We start from the raw sequence: 20,544 nt of genomic DNA, 5'->3' as shown, positions 1-20,544 counted from the left end.
GTTGGCGGTGGCTTTGCAGGGCTGAGGAATCAGGTCCACGTTGGAAAACTGCCTAATGGGTACAAAACCAACCTGCTGCCATGCCCATGTTTACCCAGCTCTCCAGGGCTGCTCTAGGAGCCTGGTCCTGCTGAATGGGGATGAGAGGGAATGAGGGGGCATAGCCAATCCAGAGACCTCATGCTCTATTCCCCTTAACAAAACCTGTTCCTAGGAAAGAACCAGGGAAACGCCCTCACACTCGGGTAACAGATCGTAACAGCTCAAAGCACCCTGTCTTTTTAAACTTTATGCAGGAGTTTTTTTAAATTTCCTCCCCCTCCCCATCCCCCTGGCAAATTTGTATTTTTCAATTGACGAAAGCAACTTATGCAACACAAGTTGCGCTAGGGCAAACCCCGGCGGCAGGTTTCCGCGCAAAATGCTAAAAAGGCTTGAACAGAGGGTATTGCCAAAAGTGGCATTTCGGGCATCAGAAAGGCAATCATACCTTTCTGAAAGGTGGCAGACCTTTAAGTACATCTACACCATCTACACTGAACAGAATATGGAGAACGTCTTCACTTCCGGCTCCACTATATAACAAATACGTGTACAAAGCTCAGCAAGGGCTGGGCATTGACTCCTCTCCGTTTCTCCAACTCCAGTAATTGGGGCTTGTATCCCAAGTCCCTCTACTTGACGTGAGGTTGGACCGGCCACCTCCCATTTCGGGGCCTCAGTTTCCCCATCTGTAAAACAAGGATTATATGCTTCTCTCTTCCCAGGACACGTCAGACCTAATCGGGAAGGATCTGACTGGGTTCGATGAAAAGCGTAAAGTAACGCTTAAAAGGCAGGCGAAAAGACCGATAACACTTATTTCTCTCTCACCAACCAAACACTCCGTTTCACGTTTTTCTCAGCTGTTCCGGGAAGGGCGTGGCCAGGCCACCGGGAGCCACGCCTCCGGAAGTGGGGCCACACTCTGCCGCGCCCCGGCTTGCGGCCCAGGGAAGGGACCAGCAGTGACGTCACATAGCCACTCCTCTGTGTTCCTCCGCCCTGAGATAAAGTAGCCCCTAACCATAGCGGATTCTGCCACTGATACTAAGTGACATATAAAATCTCAGATTATCTTACGACTCTATTTTGATTTTCAGGCCTCAGGGCCACCTTCCAGCACATTGGAAGCCTGTCTTTCTCCGGACCGGCGTAAGAAGTAGTCCCGGCCACGGTGAGGCCGATGGGTCCCTCCGCCGCGGGGGGAAAGAGGATGGCGACCTCGTCGATGCCGGAGTCGGAGAGGAACACCGCTACGAAAGCGTCAGGTGAGCTTCGGGGAGAGTCAGATCACCAGACCGCACCCTGCCAGGAAGTAGGGCCACACTGCGGGGAGACCCGGCGGAGAGGTCCCGGGCCGGCGGGGCTGTCCGAACAGGGCCCCGGGGTCCCAGGCCCTTTAGTCGCTCTCGCACTTGCCTGAGCGGAAACCCGGCGCCGCCACAAGATGGCGTCGGGCCTGGAGCGCAGGCAGCGCCGGGGACAGCCCCGAGTCGCCAGGCCCCGGGACCGTCTCTGTCAGCCCCCTCCGCACGGGCGCCAGGGGAGGGGGGAGCAAGCCGCTGACCCAGGGGGGCCTGCGGGCGGTACCACCGACCCTCCACCCGGGGGGACTCGGGGGGCCCGAGGGCTGAACCACTGAGGCCACACGGGGCCCATAGAGGGAACAACTCTGCGGGAATCATGGAGGGGAGGAGAGAAGGGTCAAGATTCCCCGCCACCGACCACCCTCCCGAGGATGAGGGAAGGGCCGAAGACTGGGAGGCAAGGCTTCCTGGTCCTGTTTTCCCGAAGCAACCCCTCGCCGTACCATAGAAAGCCCCGCCCCGTCGGCGACTTAGTGTTTGCCTCTGCGAAATGGGCACATGGGCGCAGCTGAGTGGCATCTTGTGGCGGCTGAGTGGGCTGCGGGGACCGGGAATGAGGCCCACCGGTTCCATCCCCGGTCACATCCTCTCACAGAGTGAAGGCCCCGGACCTTGGGCCCCCCTGTCAGGCAGCCCCCCGAGCCGATGGAGGAAAACGAGGTGGAGAGCAGTAGCGACGCGGCCCCTAGGCCTGGCCGGCCCGAGGAGCCCTCGGAGAGCGGGTTGGGTGTGGGCACCTCGGAAGCCGTGTCGGCCGACAGCAGCGACGCCGCGGCCGCCCCGCGGCCAGCGGAGGCCGACGATTCCGGCGTGGGGCAGAGCTCGGACCGCGGCAGCAGCTCGCTGGTATGGACCGCGCTTGGGTGGAGGCCGCGACCGCAGGCAGCAGTGCTTGGCAGTCAGGGGGTAGCAGCCAGCAGGCTTGCTTGTAACTAATAATTGGTTTATGGTTAACTGTGACCCAGGCCCCATGCCAGGTCCCTAGCATGGGTTTTCTCATTTAAACCTCGTACCTTGTAAGGCACATACCACTCTTTCCACATCTTACAGAGAAGCAAACGGGCACAGAGTCAGGATTCAGATCTAGGCTGTGGGCTGCGCTCTCCACTGTTGCCCTGGTTCACATCTTGGCTCTTCTGCTGATTCACTGGGAGATCTCGTGGAGCCTCAGTCTTCTGTCTGTAAAATGGAGCAGAAATACCTACCCCTGAGGGTGCTGTGTTGTGAGCTGCCACCAGATGTTTTCTTGGAAACGCTTTATAAAATAGTCTTATGGCTCTGCCACCTCCTAGCTCTGTGGTCTTAGATAAGCTCCCCAGGCTTTAGCTGTTAGTTTTCTCATGTGTAAAGTGGGAATAATAAATGTCTGTGCCAGTAAGGTTGTTTTTTTTTTTTGAAGGTTAAATGAATATGTGCAAAGCAATTAACACGGGGCTCAACACGTGGTAAACAGTCAGTATATATCCAGACCCTCAGCATTGTCATTATTTGCTAGATAGTGATCGTTTTCAGGACATCACATCATAGAGGTACACAATAACAGCCTCCACTTTGCGGGTCCAGGGGTTTCATTGGTTCAGCAGAGATGGACTTAGCATGTGCCCAGCTAGTGCTCAACCCTGGAGTTACAGCAAGAGACAAGAGAGGTGTGGTTCTGGCCCTAATGGAATCTGACTTGGGAGCCATAATACTGCAGAGTGAACCATCAAGTGATGGGGGGGGGGGGGGGTGACACAGGCAACTAAAATGCTGAGGATAGAGAGGTCCTAACTTGGCCTTGGGGGTCAGGGTCAGCTTCCCAGGAGAGGTACCAGCTGCGTGTCTGAGTAGGAATTAGCCATGGTGTGATGCTACGAAGCGTTTCAGGCAGAGGGAACAGCTTATTTGACAGCATGGTGAAACCAGCTTCACCTGACTATTGTGTGGGGGCAGATGTGGGGCCTTATACCTGATCAGACCCAGGGACCCTGGGGCTTGTTTTTGGGGAGGCTCTGTGACTAGAGGGTTTCTCCCACCGGTCTTCTGTGTGGATGAGGGCGTTGGGTGGCTCCACTCACCATGTCCTTGGGCCCCTAAGGAGCCCCATCCCTATCTCCTAAGCTTCCTCTCTCCCTGTTTCCTGACCCCCAGGAGGAGGTATCTGAGAGCAGCTCCAGCACAGACCCGCTGCCCCATGGCTACCTCCCTGACTCATCTTCTGTTTCCCGTGGGCCAGTGGCAGGGGTGACGGGCGGCCCCCCAGCCCTGGTGCACTCCAGTGCACTGCCAGACCCCAACATGCTGGTGTCCGACTGCACGGCTTCTTCCTCGGACCTGGGCTCGGCCATTGACAAGATCATTGAGTCCACCATCGGGCCCGACCTCATCCGGAGTGAGTCAGACCATGGTGGGCAAGAGTTGCCCCTCAAGGGTTTCCCTACAGAACCAGCTGTGCAGACTCAGGCAGATAACCTTATCACTCTGAGTTTGTAATGTGAAAGCAGTAACCCCATCTCATAGTGCTAAATGACATGAGGAGTTATCTGACTTTGGGGCTTTCCTGGTGGCTTAGATGGTAGAGAGTCCTCCTGCAGTGCAGGAGACCCAGGTTTGATCCCTAGGTCAGGAATATCCTGTGGAGAAGGACATAGCTACCCACTCCAGTATTCTTGCCTGGAGAATCCCATGGACAGGGGAGCCTGGTGGGCTATAGTCCATGGGGTCGCAAAGGGTCAGACACAACTGAATGATTAAGCACAGGATACCTGACTTTGCACTGGAGTCTGTTCTAAACACTACCTGCAGTAGTAGGTCATTGATCATCTTGGTAACCCTAAAAGTACATGCTATTATTGTTCTCACAGCCTAGATGAGGAAGCCGGGGCACAGAGGATGTAAACCAGCATAGCCGCTGTCATCAGCAAGTGTTGGGCCATAAGCTCAGTCTGACTCCAGAGTTGGTGCTCATGATTTGCCAGACTACTTTCTACTATCAGTGACCTGTGTAAGGGTCGTAGCACTTGGAAAGGCCCTGGGATGGTCTTGAAAGCCAGTCTAAGAAAGTGGTGCAGCATCTGGGGCTTAACCTTGGAGAAGGTTGGAGAGGAAACCAGGGAGACCTTCCAGGTGTAGTGGTTAAAGGCGGACAGCTGTGGACTGGCTGTGGGGCCAGCATGTCACACATCCCAGACCTCCCAACAGCCCAGCCCTGGACGGGAGGTGGGTCACGGGGCAGCCGATTTCACAGTCGCATGGGTGAATCGGACTGAGTGTTGGCCTGATGGTTATCCTTATCAGCTGGGCATCCCCTCCTCCTTGTCTCTGCTTAGGCTGCATCACCGTGACCAGTGCGGAGGGCAGCGGGGCTGAGGCCACACGGTACCTGATCCTGCAGGGACCAGACGATGGTAAGGGCCCAGCACCAGGCCCAGGGAGCCCTGCCGTGTGTGGGGGCAGGACAGGTAGGCTCTGCCGCAGACTCACTGTGTGATCTTGGCAGGTTATCTGCTGCCCCTGGCCTCTCAGTTTCCCCATGGTTACTATGGTGGGGCGTGTGTTCTAGGACCCCTGGGCTTGCCTGGGAGGGGCAGCAGTAGCTCGTGGCCAGCCTCCCTCTCCACTTCCCTCTGATTCCCTCACCACCCGCACCTCTCCAGGTGCCCCCATGGCATCACCGATGTCCAGTTCCACCCTGGCCCATAGCCTGGCAGCCATCGAGGCCCTGGCTGATGGCCCCACATCCACATCCACATGCCTGGAGCCACCGGAGGAAGCGCAGGGTGGGCCCAGCTCCCCGGCGCAGCCGCCCCTGGGTTCTGGCACCGAGGAGCCGGACTTGCAGAGCCTGGAGGCCATGATGGAGGTGGTGGTGGTGCAGCAGTTCAAGTGCAAGATGTGCCAGTACCGGAGCAGCACCAAGGCCACGCTGCTGCGCCACATGCGGGAGCGGCACTTCCGCCCAGGTGCGTTGATAGCGGCTGGCCTGCCCGCCTGCACACATGGGGTGCCAAGAGTCAGACTTGACATGCTCGTTGTACCCTGCTCCCCCACCCCCAGCAGCAGCAGCTGGTAAGAAGGGGCGTCCGCGCAAGTGGGGCAGCTTGGCCCAGCCCCAGGAAGAAGAGGGCCCAGAGGAGGAAGACGACGATGACATCATAGATGCTGGTGCCATTGATGACCTGGAGGGTAGGCTCCCAGACCTGCTGCCCCCCCACATCTGCATATACTGAGCTCCCTCTGGCCCACGTGAAGGGCCAGGAAAGAGGAATTGGCACAGGAGCAGCCAGGAGCGCCTCCAGCATAAGATAAGAGGAGTTGGGGCTTTGGGACCAGGAGCTTCATGTGCAGTCGTCCAGACTGTGCACTGAAAACCAGCACTGTGTCAAAGGGTCATGTCTGTTTGTCCAGCAGAAACAGAATGCAAGCCTTGTGTGTACTTTTTTAGTAGCTGTATTAAAAGTAAAAGGATGAATTTAAAGTCAATTATATATTTTATTTACCTATTATGTCTAAAATCTAACTTCAGTATGCAATCATTATAAAAAATTATTAACAAATTATTTTTACTTTTTTTCAGTCTAATTTTTGGAAATCTGAAGTGTATTTTATACTTAATTATGCCTCAGTTTAGACTAGGTACATTTTGAATGCTCAAGAGTCACATATGGTGAGCAGCTCCTTTAATGGGTAGCATAGTCATACTTTGTAGACTTGAATGACTAGACACTTTTTTCCTAAACAATGACTATAAAGTGTATTGAGGAAGGGGCACTTTTTTTCTGATTCACATTAAGGTACATATGAGCTAATGGTAGGTGTTAAGAATGGTCCAGAGAAAGGACTGCAGGACCTCAAAGACGAGTACTGGCAGTCAGCAAGGGGAACATCAGGAGGGCTTCCTGGAGGTGTCATCACTGGTGGGTTTGGAAGGAGGAGCAGGCAAGGAAGGGGAAGTGGGCCTCTTTCCAGGGAAGCTGGCAAGGGGTCAAGGCTGAAAGGTCAAGGCTGTGGCCCTCCTCCTCTTGCTATCCCCACAGAAGACAGCGACTATAACCCTGCAGATGACGAGCCCCGGGGCCGGCAGCTGCGGCCCCAGCGCCCCACTCCCAGTACCCTGAGACCCCGCAGGAGACCTGGCCGGCCCCGGAAGCTGCCTCGCCTGGAGACCTTGGATCTCCCAGATGGTGAGAGTGGAGCCCAGGGGTGCGGGTGGGGCTCGGGTGGCCTCATTCCCTGCTTGCTTCCATGGAGCCTGGGGATGGAGCGTGCCATGCAAAAGAGCAAGTCTCAGACCCACCAGGATGACCTGCCGGCCTCCTGGTGATGGGGAAAGCCCTCCCCTACCAAGCTCGAGGGTTAAGGTTCACCAGCTGTCCGATAAAGCTTTTTGGTGGGAAGCTGTCACAGCATGGAAGTTGGAGTATTTACAACTGAGCTAATTATTACTAAAACGAGAGTAAGTCTGAGGTCTGAGACGATGTCAGAGGAGCACAGACTTGGAGGGTGACAGGCTCGGGACAGGGAAGACCCCATGGACAGAATGCCAGCTCTGCCTCCTACCAGCTGGATCTGGAGCGAGTCGCTTTGCCTCTTGAATCTCCCCTTCCCTTATTGTGAATGCAGGTGATAGATAGTACCTGCCTCTTAGGGTTGTAGCTTAAATGGATATGCCAGGAATACAAGGTAGTGGTTTTTGTACATGAAGTTGTGTGTGTGGAGGAGTGGTTATATTTTTTTTTAGTGTTCTTTTTTTTTCTTTTTCATTTTTGGCTACACCTCATGGCATGTGAGACTTTAGTTACCCAACCAGGGATCAAACCCACACCCCCAGACCTGGAAGCACCATGTTTGAACATGTGGACCGCCAGGGAAGTCCCTAGTCTTCTTTGTAAAGTAATTTTTTACTGAGGTATATGTGCAGGAAAGCAATGGTGTGCTAACTGCACAGCTCAGTGAATTTTTTAAAGATTTTCTGTATGTATGTATTTTTGGCTGTGCTGAGTCTTTGTTGCTCCAAGGGTTTTTCTCCAGTTGCAGTGCACAGCCTTCTCATTGCGGTGGCTTCTCTTATTTTGGAGCACAGGCTCTGGGGCTCACGGTCTTCAGTACTTGCCGCATGCAGGCACAGTCATTGTGGCTCCTGGGCTCTAGAGCACAGGCTTAGTAGTTGTGGCGCACGGATTTAGTTGCTCCACACCATGTGGGATCTTCTGAGATCGAGGATCTAGCCTGTGTGCCTTGCATTGGCAGCCAGGTTCTTTCTCCAGCTCGGTGAATTTCTACAAGTGAATACACCTGAACATCCTGTCAGAAGCGAGATGTTACCCGCATTTCCCATAACATATTTTGAATTTTTCTAACATGTTTTGAATTTGTAAAACATTACAGTGAATACTGTTAGTGTCTTTGAATAGGCAATGGATTCGGACGTTTTGACGGCAGAGGCTTTGCAACTGTGTGCCGTGATGTCTCCTGCCTCTCTCCCACATGCTCTTCAGCCTCTCAGCCTCCCTTGGGAAAACCAGTGATTAAGTGTTGCTGTTGCTCCCCAGGCTTAGAATGTCTCTGTGAGGTCACTAAGAGCAACAGTTACCTCCCTTTGACAGCTGGGGGAAAAGGAGACTCAGAGAGGGGCGGGGCTTTGCCTGAGGACACACAGCAAGTGTGGCACTTGCTGGTGACTGAGTTCAGCCTACAGGCAGGTCTTCTGGCCAGGAGGCCCCAGCTCTCCCAGTGCTGCTCCAGACTCTCCCGTTTGAGGCGTGCAGTGCTGACAGCTACAGGAGGGCACGTGTGTCCACACTGCTGTCTAATCACAGCGGCCTGCATCTGTCCCACAACCTGCTGTGCCCATCAGTGGGCTGGGACAGTGTGTATGGGGGTGTATCTTGGCTGGCCTCTGGCACACCTGTCCACATCTGTCCTGGTGTGTCTGTGGCAGGTGTGGACGGAGAGCCTCTAGTGAGTTCACAAAGTGGACAGAGCCCTCTGGAGCCACAAGACCCCGAGGCACCCAGCTCCTCGGGGCGGGGACGCCTGGTGGCCCTGGGCAAGGCCAACCGGGCCCCCGTGGAACCCGGTGTGAGCCAGTCAGATGCGAGGAATTCGGCATCGTCCTACCAGGATGAGGCTGACGCCCTGCCCCGCCGCCGTGGTCGGCCCTCCAGGCGCTTCCTTGGCAAGAAATACCGCAAGTACGGGCGCCGAGATGAGAGCTGAGGGTGGGGGGTGGCAGCCCGGCCCCTCCAGACCTCCAACATCCTCCTGGCAGGTACTATTACAAGTCACCCAAACCGCTCCTGCGGCCCTTCCTCTGCCGCATCTGTGGCTCCCGCTTCCTGTCCCACGAGGACCTGCGCTTCCACGTCAACTCCCACGAGGCCGGCAACCCCCAACTCTTTAAGTGCCTGCAGTGCAGCTACCGCTCCCGCCGCTGGTCCTCACTCAAGGTGTGACAGAGGGACCAGGAATGGAAGGGACGCTGGATGGGAGAAGACCCTGAAGGGGAGTGGAGGTGACGGGCACCTTCCTGCCTCGTCTCCAGGCCAAGGATGTCCTTTCACAGGCTACATCTTGCAGAGTCGCATCATGTCTTAGACTTGCCTAACCACCAGCACACCTGGCAGGTGGCCGGAAAACCGCTTTAATCTCCTTCACTGTGTTAGAAAGTCTCCAGCAGGTCCTTTTCATCATCTACCTAGAGGTGCCTGTGGGCCTGCAGCAGCCCGAGCCTGTCTTGTACCTTGTAGATGCTCTGATGTCATCCTCATGTAGCCCAATGAGGTCATAAGTGTCAAGAGTCCCATTTTTTAATTATTATTATTTTTATTTTTGGCTGCCCTGGGTCTTCGTTGCTTTGTGTAGGCCTTCTCTAGTTGTGGTGAACGGGGTCTACTCTTCATTGTGGGGCCCAGGCTCTAGGCATCGAGCTTCATAGGTACAGCACACAGGCTTAGTTGCTCTAAGGCATGTAGAACCTTCCTGGGCCAGGCACTGAATCTGTGTCCCCTGCATTGGCAGGCAGATTCTTATTCCACTGTGCCACCAGGAGAGTCCAAGGGTCCCATTTTACTGACCCAGGAAGCTACAACTTGGCCAGAGTGAGGCAGCACTGGCCGTCGTGGGGGCTGGGGCCAGTGCTCCACCTCCAGCTCTGATGGCCCGAGTTCTGGGCTTTCTGCGTACACGGTGCTTCCTCCTTCAGACCGGGCCTAGAGGTTGTTCTCTGGACCCCGGCAGGAAGGGCGGGGAGCAGGGATTGTTCCGGGGTGCAGTGGGGAGGGACAACTCTAAGGCTCTAGGCACAGAGCTGGTGGGCAGGAAGGGAGGTTGTGCCCCAGTCCTGTCCTTTCTGCCTGTCTCCTAGGAGCACATGTTCAACCACGTGGGCAGTAAGCCCTACAAGTGTGACAAATGCAGCTACACCAGCGTCTACCGGAAGGATGTCATCAGGCATGCCGCCGTGCACAGCCGGGATCGGTCAGTAGGGCTGGGGAGGCAGAGACCCAGGGTGACCCCAGTTCCCACGTACTGAGCCCCTGCTCTGGGTTAGCCCCTTTGTAGCACACGACAGACATGGGAACGGCAGGATAATTCATCCCAGATCACTTGGCTCAGAGCAGGGCAGTGGGGGCCCCTAGAGGTCTCTTATTCAGTCTCTTTCCTGCTTCGAGCTTTGTAAATTGGGGACTGTCATTGTCGAGGTGGTTAAAGGAAATCTTGTACCTAAAGGGGCTCAGAAAAGGATCTAAAGCCAGTTCTCTGTTACACCTGTTTCTTTCTTTCTCTTTGGCACAACTTGCAGGTTCTTAGTTTCCTGACCAGGGATTGAACCCAGGCCCCAGCAATGGAAATGTCGAGTCCTAACCATTGGACCATCAGGGGATTCCCTCTTATAGATTTTTCTTTCAAAATATAAATAAAAAAGGAGGAGGAGTCCTTTGTCCACATGAAGTTAGGGACACCAGGTTGAACAAGCACTTGGTTCAGCAGCTCTCCACCGCTGCATACTTTCTCAGTCTTTAAAACACAAATGTGTTTTGTGACACAGAATGGCTTGTTCCTAAAGCTAAGTGGCAGAACTTACCGCACACCTCTTCACATTTTCTCCAGTGAGCTCCAGTGAAGGAATCCCGTTCTCACAGAAGGGGGCTAGGATCAGGGCTGAGACCGGGTCTGGTCAATGGGAGAGGGTCTGGGGTGGGCTTGGGCCCGTGATGGTCTGACTCCTGCGTCTTTCTCCCCTAGGAAGAAGAGGCCAGACCCAGTGAGTCGGCGGCTCAGGCCTGGGAAGGGCCCCTGCCTGCAGGCTGCCCGTGGGGTGGAGGGGCGGGGGCGGGAGGCTCAGGCATGGGCTCACCCTCCCTGCTTGCCTTCTGTGTCCACCCGGCCCCTTCTGCCCCTTCCCAGACCCCAAAGCTGAGCTCCTTCCCCTGCCCCGTGTGTGGCCGTGTCTACCCCATGCAAAAGAGACTCACTCAGCACATGAAGACACACAGTACGGAGAAGCCCCACATGTGCGACAAGGTGGGTGAGGCTGAGTGCAGGGCTGGGGCGTGAGGGGGGCCTGCTGGGGGGGTGGCTGTGTCATCTAACCCACCCTACCCCCTACAGTGTGGAAAGTCCTTTAAGAAGCGCTACACCTTCAAGATGCACCTGCTCACGCATATCCAGGCTGTCGCCAACCGCAGGTACCCCCCGGCAGAGCCCCTGGGGCTGCAGGGCCCCGCCGTGCCCCACTGCTGAGCTTTCCCTGCCCCGACTACCTCCAGGTTCAAGTGCGAGTTCTGCGAGTTTGTTTGCGAGGATAAGAAGGCGCTGCTCAACCACCAGCTGTCCCACGTCAGCGACAAGCCCTTCAAGTGTAGCTTTTGCCCCTATCGCACCTTCCGAGAGGACTTCCTGCTATCCCATGTGGCCGTCAAGCATACAGGTCCAGCCGGCCCCACCCCTCAACACAGCAGGGCCCTGTGGTGGAGGCTCGCCTCTGTCTTCTTAGCCACCCCCCCATCCCCTACCCGACCCGGGACTGTCGCTCACCTGATCTCAGATCCCAGCTCAGCCAGCTCTTCTCTGTATGACCTGGGGTCAGTCTTTGCCCTCTCTGGGCCTTTCTTAGCTGTGAAACGAGAGAATCCAAAGTACCAACGGTGTGGTGGTTATAAAACCATTTTTTCCCGTAGCCCTGCCCTCACCAGAGGAAGCCATAGAAGATGGACGGCAGAAATTGCCTCCTCTTCTTGGTGCCTGGCCCTCTGGCAGGCACACGAGGGAAGTCTACAGAAGGGGAGCCAGGGTGCCCTTAGCTGGATTCCCGGCTCCCTGTGGGGAGGCAAGTCAGGAGAGAGGTGTGTGGCCATGTGACCCTGAACCGGTCCCTCGGAGGAAGGCCGTGAGCGCGGAGGGAGCCCTGGCCGGTTTCTGCCCAGCCCACCGGCAAGGACAGAGCGTGCTTCCCCTGCGCTGGGGAGCGGGGTGCTGGGGGTCAGCCAGCTGGAGAGGCCCTTGGGTCACAGAAGGGTTCCCTGAGGGGGCGGGTGATTCCAAGGACGCCTCCGGCCGTGTCTGCAGGGGCCAAGCCCTTCGCCTGCGAGTACTGCCACTTCAGCACGCGGCACAAGAAGAACCTGCGGCTACACGTGCGGTGCCGGCACGCCAGCAGCTTCGAGGAGTGGGGGCGGCGCCACCCTGAGGAGCCCCCGTCCCGCCGCCGCCCCTTCTTCTCTCTGCAGCAGATTGAGGAGCTGAAGCAGCAGCACAGCACGGCCCCCACGCCCCCCGCCAGCTCCCCAGGACCTCCTGAGGTGAGCACAGGCAGCGGGGAGAGGGGTGGGGGAGGGGGCCGCGAGGCCGCGTGACACCGCCTCCCCCAGCCCCAGGGTCTCTGTCGGCCCGTCGGATACAACGAAATGGACGGGGCTGAAGGATGGCTGAGGGCACAGAGGTGCCTTCCCTAAGCTCCGAGGAGGGCTGGGCTTTCCAGTGCTAGTAATAGAGAACGGAAGGATCAGTAGCCAGGTCGTGGTGATAGTTTGTTATTCTCTCACACAAAAGGAGTCCAAAGGGGAGCAACCCAGGGCTGATGTGGCAGTTCCCTGGTCAGTCATCAAGGACCAGCCTCTCTCGGTATATCTTCCTACGAATACGATTCCCATTTTTGTGGTTGCCTCATTGTCCAGTATAGCTGCAGGAGCTCCAGCCTTCACCATCCCAGACAAGAAGCAGGAGGAAGGGATGGGGGAAGAGGAAAAAGGATGCCTGCCATCTATCCATTTTAGCTTCCTCATGAACTTTACCAGAAGCTCCTGCTTAGCCACACGGCCACACTTTATCCAGCTGCAAAGGAGGCTGAGAAATACAGTCTCTTGGCTGAGTTTGTTGCCTGCCTCCTCCTTGCCCCTAAAGATGGACCAGCACGATGTGCTGGTAGAGCATAGAGGGGCTCTGGAGTCAGCCAGCCTCGTGTTCAAGCCCCAGTTCTCCTCCTTACCAGTCGGGATCTTTAACCTTAATCAGCTCATTGTAGCGTGGAGCTGGTAAATATCTTGAAGAGAGTAAAGATCAAACCAGCCAATAGATGTGAAGTGAAGCATCTGACACGTAGGAGGTGCTTGGGGAACACACTTGAATCTGAGCTGCCCCCTGTCACCCTTGGCCATATTCCTACCCCACAGATCCCCCCAGAGACTGCACCTTTCCAGTCCCCTGAGACCCCCCCACTGCTCTGTTCTGACACCCTGGGTGGCGCCACCATCATCTATCAGCCAGGTGAGTTCTGCGGGAGAGCGGGAGCAGGGACAGGGCTCATGCTGATGGGGGCTGGAAGCTGGTGGGGAGGGGGCTTGGGTGCCAGTTTTCCAGCCCTTTCTAAGGCTCAGGTTCCACCTGACCCAGGGACTGCGGAGTCGACAGCTATGGCCACGCAGACAGCCTTGGACCTGCTGCTGAACATGAGCACTCAGCGGGAACTGGGTGGCGCAGCCCTGCAGGTGAGCTCCTTCTCAGCCTGGCTTCACCCTGGGTGTCAGCTCTGCGCTGGACACTGGGAGCGGAGGCAAGTGGTGAAGGAGACATGTCCTGCCCTCAGGGAGCTCGCAGGTGTTGGAAGACAGATCCACTGGACCCCAATGGGTGGGTGCAGGGGAGGGGGGCCGCTGTGCCAGGGAGGCCCCAGGAGACCAGGGAGGGCAGGTGGTCTCCCACTGCACACTCCGGAGTCACCAGCGACATCCAGTGCACTGAGCAGTAAGCACCACACTCTGCTCGGGTCTCTGAACAGGCTTCCCAGCCAGCCCAGCGCCCTCACTCCATGCCACCTTCCACAGGCCAAAGGCTCCCACAGCTTTCTCCAGCTCTAACTTCTCACGGGGTTCATGCACCTTAAACCCAGCATATCCTCCCCCAAGTTCATCATCTTTACTTCTTGCTGCGCCCAGCTGCCTCCCCGCACTGCTCCATGCTTCTCTAAGGCAGGGAAACGTCTGTCAGCACCTCCTGTCTCAGCCTCCTGGAAGGATGGAAACTGTGTTTGAGATGATAAATTCTGAGAACTTGGAAGAGTAACATGCTGCCAGGGGGACAGAGCTCCATGGAGGAGGGAGCCTGTTTTGAACCTGGAAATCTTCATAGGGTTTAGTTTGTAGCATTTGGGGGTAGGGAGAAGTTTTAGATTTTTAGATAGTTCAATGTATCAAGCTTTTATAGTTTTTGCTTGTGGTATCATCCTTAGAAAAGCCTCTTCACCTCAAGATCATATAAACATTAATTGGTATTTTCTTCATACAGTCTCATTTTTTACACTTAAATCTTTACTCCACCTGGGATTTATTTTTGGTATATGCGTAAAGGTAGGAGACTAACTTTATTTTTTCCCCAAAAGTTGTCCAGTACAGTAGATCGAATCCTCTAACTTCCCTAATCATTTGAAACATCCCCTTTATCATGCAGTAGATTTTCCTGTGTTTCTAGACAAGGTCTTTTCTTTTGATCTGTTTGCCATTCTCATGCCAGTATCATGCATTTTGCTTTGTTTTTCTGATTACAAAAACATATGCTTGTGAAACCCAAAATGAGTGTTAAGAAATGTTCTTTTCAGAGGGTGAAAATCTTTTAAGTTTCCTCCCCTCCCCTTCATTTCCACTGTTAACAGGTTAATAAGCATTTCTGCAGAGGTGTGTCCAGGTGCTCGGTAACACAGAGACCTTTGGATCTTTAAAAAGTGGGTCATGGCATCTGCGCTGTGGACAGCCTAGCTCTGCTTCCTCTGCAGCCTGGCCACACACGTGTGCACTTCTTACTGGCGTCTCCACCTCAGTCCGTCATAGGGGTGTTCTGAAGCTTATCTCGTCCGTCCTTTATGTGTGCATGCTTTCCAGTCTTTGAGGAACTTAAGGCAGTGCTTCTGTGAACATGTATTTTCAGGTGTTCATAAACATGTATTTTAGTTGTGGGGTTAAAAGAAGCCTCCTAGAAACAGAATCCGTGGGTCCCACCCCAAGCATGACTCCTTCTGAAATGATGTGTCGGGACTTCCCTGGTGGTCTGGTGGCTTAGACTCCTTGCTTCCATTGCACAGGGGCCAGGTTTGATCCCTGGTCAGGGACGTGCTGCAACTAAGATCTGGTGTCTGGTGCAGCCAAATAAATAAAAATTAAAAAACAAAAACATATGTCATTACATGACTGCCACTAGAGTGTGCTTCCCCACTGCCTCACCAGTGCTGCCCATCAGTCTTTATCAATCTCTTCCATGTCACAGACATGTATATCAGGGTCTTAACTGATAACTTTGTCATCACAAGAGAGATCGAGTTTCTGTATGTTCATAGACCACTTTATTTCTTCTCTCACTTACCTGCTTGTAAATTATTAATTCTTACCACTTTGCAAGGGCTGTTTGTATGTACGGGAACTCTACCTTTTATCTCTGATAGGCATTGTTAAATACCATCTCCCCCACCCCAAGTATCTTTGTTTGTTTTCTGGTCTCATTTTCTGATTCGTGTTGCTGTAAGTTTTAACATCTGTCATGATTAGGAAAATCTTCTCACCCCAAGGATTATAGAAATACCCATATTTTCTTCTAATCGATCTTGAGTTTTATTTCTTACGTTTCAGTCTTTAATCCATTTGAAGCAGACTTTGGAATAAGATGTGAGGTAGAGCTCTGAAGTTTATTTTTTCTTAATGGTTTGTCACTTGTTCTTCTACCTCAGGGTTTGTTAACCATGGCGCTTTGGGCTAGATAATTCCATGTTGAGGAGGCTGTCCTGGTCATCATGGGATGTTTAGCAGCATCTTTGGCTTCTACCAGCCAGGGGCCAATATCCACCCACCACCCCCGCCCAATTATGACAGTCAAAACTGTCTCTAGACATGACGCAATGCCCCAGGGAGCAAAACGCTCTATCTTGTCCTTGTTAAGGCTCTCCAGTGTCCCTAGGGGGCAGGAGTGCTCCATCCCATACTTGTTAAGTCTCTCTAGTGCCCCTAGGGGCAGTAACGCTCTGTTCTGTCCTTGTTAAGTCTGTCCGGTGACCCTAGGGGGCAGTAACGCTCTATTCCATCCTTGTTAAGTCTCTCTCCAGTTGCCAGGAGCACAAAACTGGGATTGTGTCCGTGAGTGGTGGCGGCACTGGGTCTGGCTGGAGCGTGGGCAAGCTTTGAGGCCGGGAGATAGAAAAGCGCCTTGAACGCCAGCTCCTGCCACCAACCCCACCTGTCATGCTGTTGCAGGTGGCCGTGGTGAAGTCAGAGGACATGGAAGCAGGGTTAGCGTCCTCAGAGGGGCAGCCCTCCCCAGCAGGCGCCACTCCCCAAGTGGTCACCCTCCACATGGCAGAGCCAGGAGGCAGTGTGGCCGCCGAGAGCCAGCTCGGCCCCCCTGACCTGCCGCAGATCACCCTGGCGCCTGGGCCGTTCGGCGGGGCTGGCTACAGCGTCATTACGGCCCCCACCGTGGAGGAGGGCACGTCGACTCCCGGCACGCCTTACAGGTGAGCCCTGCGGCCGTTTATAGGTGTGCTGAGGGGAGTGGGGGAGCACCCCGCCCACCCACGCCTAGTTCACAGGAGGTAAAACGATTGGGCTGTAAGGGAATGGTGCCCCTCTCGGGTCAAGGGCTACTTCAGAAATTGCAGGCACTTGATAGTCGTGGACTCAGCTAACTACTCCTGTGGGATGCGTGTTTCCCTCAGTTTACACGTGAGGAGGGAGTGCAGTAGTTCCCCGAAAGTCAGAGCGCTGTGGGTCTGAGCCTGGCCTATGGGCCACGTGCTCCTGGTTCTGGATCCCTGGGGTCTGGCCAGTTCTGACCTTCGTCACACGCTTGGGCTCCTCAGCGACATCAGAGGCCCCACCGCTGCACTTGGGTTCTTCTAGGCTGAGCGAGTCTAGGGCAGAAATGTTCGTTTTCCATGTTCACTGAATCCCTGGGCCATCGGAGGAAGCCCTGAATTCCAGTACCGGATGGTTCAGCCGGGATGGGAGCCAGGAGCCCTGCCTCCCCTGCTCACCCTCTTCTCCTGCCCCACTTGGTCAGACGGGTTTGATCCCTGGAGCCCTTCGTCTCATCACTGCATGCCCGTGAGGGGGTGGGGATGACCACTGCTGAGCTGGCTGGTACAGTGGACACTGGGTCCCTGCTTGTGAAAGAGGCAGCAGAGGTCCCGCTGGTAGAGGGAGGAGCCCGGGGCCAGTCTGTGGCGGCCGTGGCCCACCGTGCAAGGAGGGCTGTCCCAAGAAGGGGCTCCCGTGGCCCGCCATTCTCCGCTGGAACCCAGCTTCCCAGTCCTGGCATCTGTGCCCACAGCGAGGAGCCCCCGGGGGAGGCAGCCCAGGCCGTGGTCGTGGGTGACACCCTGAAAGAAGCTGGCACGCACTTCATCATGGCAGCCGACGGGACCCAACTGCACCACATCCAGGTGAGGCTGGAGGGGGCCCGGCCCCGCCCCGCCCCCTCTTCTCCCCGCCCCCGCCCCTCCGCTCCGCCCTTTCCCCTCATGCCCCGCCCCCTCTCCACAGCTGACTGCAGACGGCTCCATCTCCTTCCCAAGTACCGACGCCTTGGCTTCCGGCACCAAGTGGCCCCTCCTGCAGTACGGGGGGCTGCCCAGAGATGGCCCTGAGCCTCCGGCTCCAGCCAGGACCCACCGGCCAAGGGACCCTCAGGGCTCTGCCTCCCCACCTCCTGCAGCCAACAAACCCCTGGGCCTCGTAGTGCCCCCCTCGCCGCCATCTGCAGCTACTGCCTCATCAAAGAAGTTTTCCTGCAAGATCTGTGCCGAGGCCTTCACTGGCCGAGCAGAGATGGAGAGTCACAAACGGGCCCACGCCGGGCCGGGAGCCTTCAAGTGCCCTGACTGCCCCTTCAGCGCTCGCCAGTGGCCCGAGGTCCGGGTAGGTGCCCCATTCCTCTGCTGGCCCCGTCTGTGTAACAAAGCTTGACTGAGCACCCTCCAGGCCGGATCTTCCACTCCCCACTGGGCTGAGGTGACTCAGCAAGGCCCCAGCTCTCAGGGGCTGAGTCGGGGGGGAGACACACCAGGCGGGGACTAACACCTGACTGTCCCCAGGGTGAACTCAGCACACACACTCAGGGAATGAGTCACATGGACTTGGGGTGCTGGGGGAACTTCCTGGAGGTGATGGCTGAGCTGGGCCGGCAGGAGCAGAGGGGTGGTAACGTGAGGTGGCCGGGGAGACACGAGTTTTCCAGAAGACTGAGAGTTATCAATCCCAGGGAGGTTCCTGGGACTCCGTTCCCTAGAAGGACGAATTCTTAGATCTGACTGCCTGCTGAATTCTCACACAGCTCCATGAGGGGAGGGGGGCCCAGAACCCAGAGTGTTGGGGCTGGGAGCGACCTTCAGAGGCCCCTCTTTGAGCCCGTACATTTCACAGGGGTGACCTGAGGGTGAGCAGGGGCTGGGCTCTCTGAGTGGCCTCACGATGGAGCCAGCGGGGTCCCCCCCAGCGCCTGCAGAGCGGCAGGAGACCGTGGGCACCGGGCTGGTGCGCGGGGAGCCGCTGGCCCTGAGCAGCGCTGCCTCCACCCCACCCGCAGGCCCACATGGCACAGCACTCGAGTCTGCGGCCCCACCAGTGCAGCCAGTGCAGCTTTGCCTCCAAGAACAAGAAGGACCTGCGGCGGCACATGCTGACCCACACCAACGAGAAGCCCTTCGAGTGCCAGCTCTGCGGGCAGCGGTGAGGCTGGGCGAGGCCCTCCGGGGCTGCCGGGCCTGCGGGGGGTGGGGGGCACCGCCCCTGAGCCAGCATCCTCCCCCCTCAGCTTCAACCGCAACGGGCACCTCAAGTTCCACATCCAACGGCTCCACAGCCCTGACGGGAGGAAGACGGCAGCCCCCCCTGCACGGGCTCCAGCCCGGCCCCCCACCCAGACCATCATCCTCAACAGTGATGATGAGACGCTGGCCACATTGCACAGTGAGCGGCACTCCAGGATGGACCCGGGCCTGGAGCCACTGCCCCAGCGCACACCCTCGGGCTGGGGTGGAGCCGGGCCATGTCATGTTGCCCTGCAACCTGAGCGACGTTCCCCCTCCTCTCTGCTCAGCTGCCTTCCAGTCTAGTCATGGGGTCCTGGGTCCTGAGCGGCTCCAACAGGCACTGGGTCAGGAACACATCTTCGTGGCCCAGGAACAGACAGTGAGCAGTCAGGTGAGAGCCTGAGTTTGGGGGCTCCACTGGCAGGCTGGGGACAGGGGTGAGGGCCCCTAGAAATCTGAAGCTAGAGCTGGCTTGGCCATGACAGGAGGAAGCCGCTTACATCCAAGAGATCACCACAGCAGATGGCCAGATGGTCCAGCACCTGGTGACATCTGATAACCAGGTGAGCTGCTGCTGCTGACCACCTGGGCCAGGGGTGCCCACCCTCCCCACCCCACGCCCTGCTCCCAGGAGGAGGGAGGACAACACTTTGCACAGTCCCTCTGGGGGTCCATCCTTGCAGTTGCCATTGCTGATGGGGGGGGGGGGGGGGGCAGGTGTCCGTGGCCACCCTGCTCTGCCTTCCTCTTGGAGCTCCTGGGGGGCAGGCTGCCAGCACCTGCTTCTCCTCCCTTCTCAGGTACAGTACATCATTTCTCCGGACGGAGTGCAGCAGCTCCTTCCCCAGGAATATGTGGTGGTGCCCGAGGGCCATCACATCCAGGTAGGCCAGGCCTGGAAAAAGGCTGGGGGAGCGGGACAGAGGGGCCGACACCCCCTCCCAGGGTCACTACACAGGCTTCCTCTCTCCAGGTACAGGAGGGCCAGATCACACACATCCAGTATGAGCAAGGGGCCCCGTTCCTTCAGGAGTCCCAGGTAGAGCCCCTGGGGAGCCAGGGGAGCAGAGGCCTGGGCAGGGGCCCGTAGAGCCGTGTCTCATCGGCTTCTCTCCTCCAGATCCAGTATGTGCCTGTGTCCCCGGGCCAGCAGCTGGTCACCCAGGCCCAGCTTGAGGCTGCGGCACACTCGGCTGTCACAGGTATGGGGCTAGGCCTTGGGGGCCTGGGAGCCAGGCCTCGTTCCTGGGCCTTAGGTCACCGTCCTCTCCCCTCCCCGGTAGCGGTGGCCGACGCTGCCATGGCCCAAGCCCAGGGCCTCTTTGGCACGGAGGAGGCGGTGCCTGAACACATCCAACAGCTGCAGCACCAGGGCATCGAATACGACGTCATCACCCTGAGCGATGACTGAGCCCCAGGAGCCCAGCGCCAACTGTGGATGTTGATGGGGCCTGCCCTGCTGGGGGTGGAGGCCCACGGGGACTCCCTTCCTGCTGCACCTGGGATCTCCAGATACTGAGCAGCCAGCATCCTGTCACTCCTGGGGAGCCAGACCTGTGCTGCTGGGGTTGGGGGACAGCCATGGGCACCAGCCAGGACACGCTGGGGGCCCCAGCCTGCAGGCAGGCTTCGGGAGAGAAATTTATTTTTGTTGGTATGTACCCACTGGTCTCGGGCTCAATAAAAGGACCAGAGTCCAGCCTTGGTCCGCTCCCTTTGTCCATGTGCTGCTACAGCTAGAACCAGGCAAGGCCTTAGGAAGCAGGAAGAGGAGCTGTTAGAGCCCACGAGGGTGGGACTGAGGTGTACCCTGCCCTGCCTTTGTAAGTACAGTGGCCCAGGAGCGCAGACCCGCGGGGCAGCAGCCTG

At 56.7% G+C, this 20,544-nt stretch overlaps 1 protein-coding gene across 5 annotated transcripts; it reads left to right on the top strand.

Annotated features, from left to right (window-relative positions):
• Window positions 1-1,034: 1,034 nt before the first annotated feature.
• On the top strand, window positions 1,035-20,374 carry ZNF335 (zinc finger protein 335). Of its 5 annotated transcripts, none has more exons than XM_070472700.1 (28): window positions 1,035-1,310; window positions 2,005-2,255; window positions 3,540-3,795; window positions 4,718-4,849; window positions 5,045-5,350; window positions 5,448-5,573; window positions 6,425-6,571; window positions 8,329-8,581; window positions 8,659-8,836; window positions 9,754-9,866; window positions 10,635-10,653; window positions 10,797-10,913; window positions 11,001-11,077; window positions 11,159-11,319; window positions 11,958-12,190; window positions 13,061-13,154; window positions 13,281-13,375; window positions 16,121-16,380; window positions 17,196-17,307; window positions 17,408-17,782; window positions 18,450-18,592; window positions 18,678-18,832; window positions 18,963-19,066; window positions 19,161-19,238; window positions 19,476-19,559; window positions 19,649-19,714; window positions 19,796-19,877; window positions 19,959-20,374. In XM_070472700.1, exons 2-28 carry the CDS (start codon window positions 2,055-2,057, stop codon window positions 20,084-20,086), a joined length of 4,095 nt encoding a protein of 1,364 aa, XP_070328801.1. In that variant the 5' UTR covers window positions 1,035-1,310; window positions 2,005-2,054; the 3' UTR covers window positions 20,087-20,374. The 5 variants fall into 5 exon arrangements, with proteins under 5 accessions (XP_070328801.1, XP_070328800.1, XP_070328802.1 ...); XM_070472699.1 differs by having other exon boundaries at window positions 5,445-5,573; XM_070472701.1 differs by having other exon boundaries at window positions 1,036-1,310; window positions 3,540-3,780; window positions 5,445-5,573.
• The last annotated feature ends 170 nt before the right edge of the window (window positions 20,375-20,544 follow it).

The sequence above is a fragment of the Odocoileus virginianus genome, chromosome 9 (assembly GCF_023699985.2).
Source record: "Odocoileus virginianus isolate 20LAN1187 ecotype Illinois chromosome 9, Ovbor_1.2, whole genome shotgun sequence".
NCBI lineage: Eukaryota > Metazoa > Chordata > Mammalia > Artiodactyla > Cervidae > Odocoileus > Odocoileus virginianus.
This window is presented reverse-complemented; position numbering and strand designations above follow the sequence as displayed.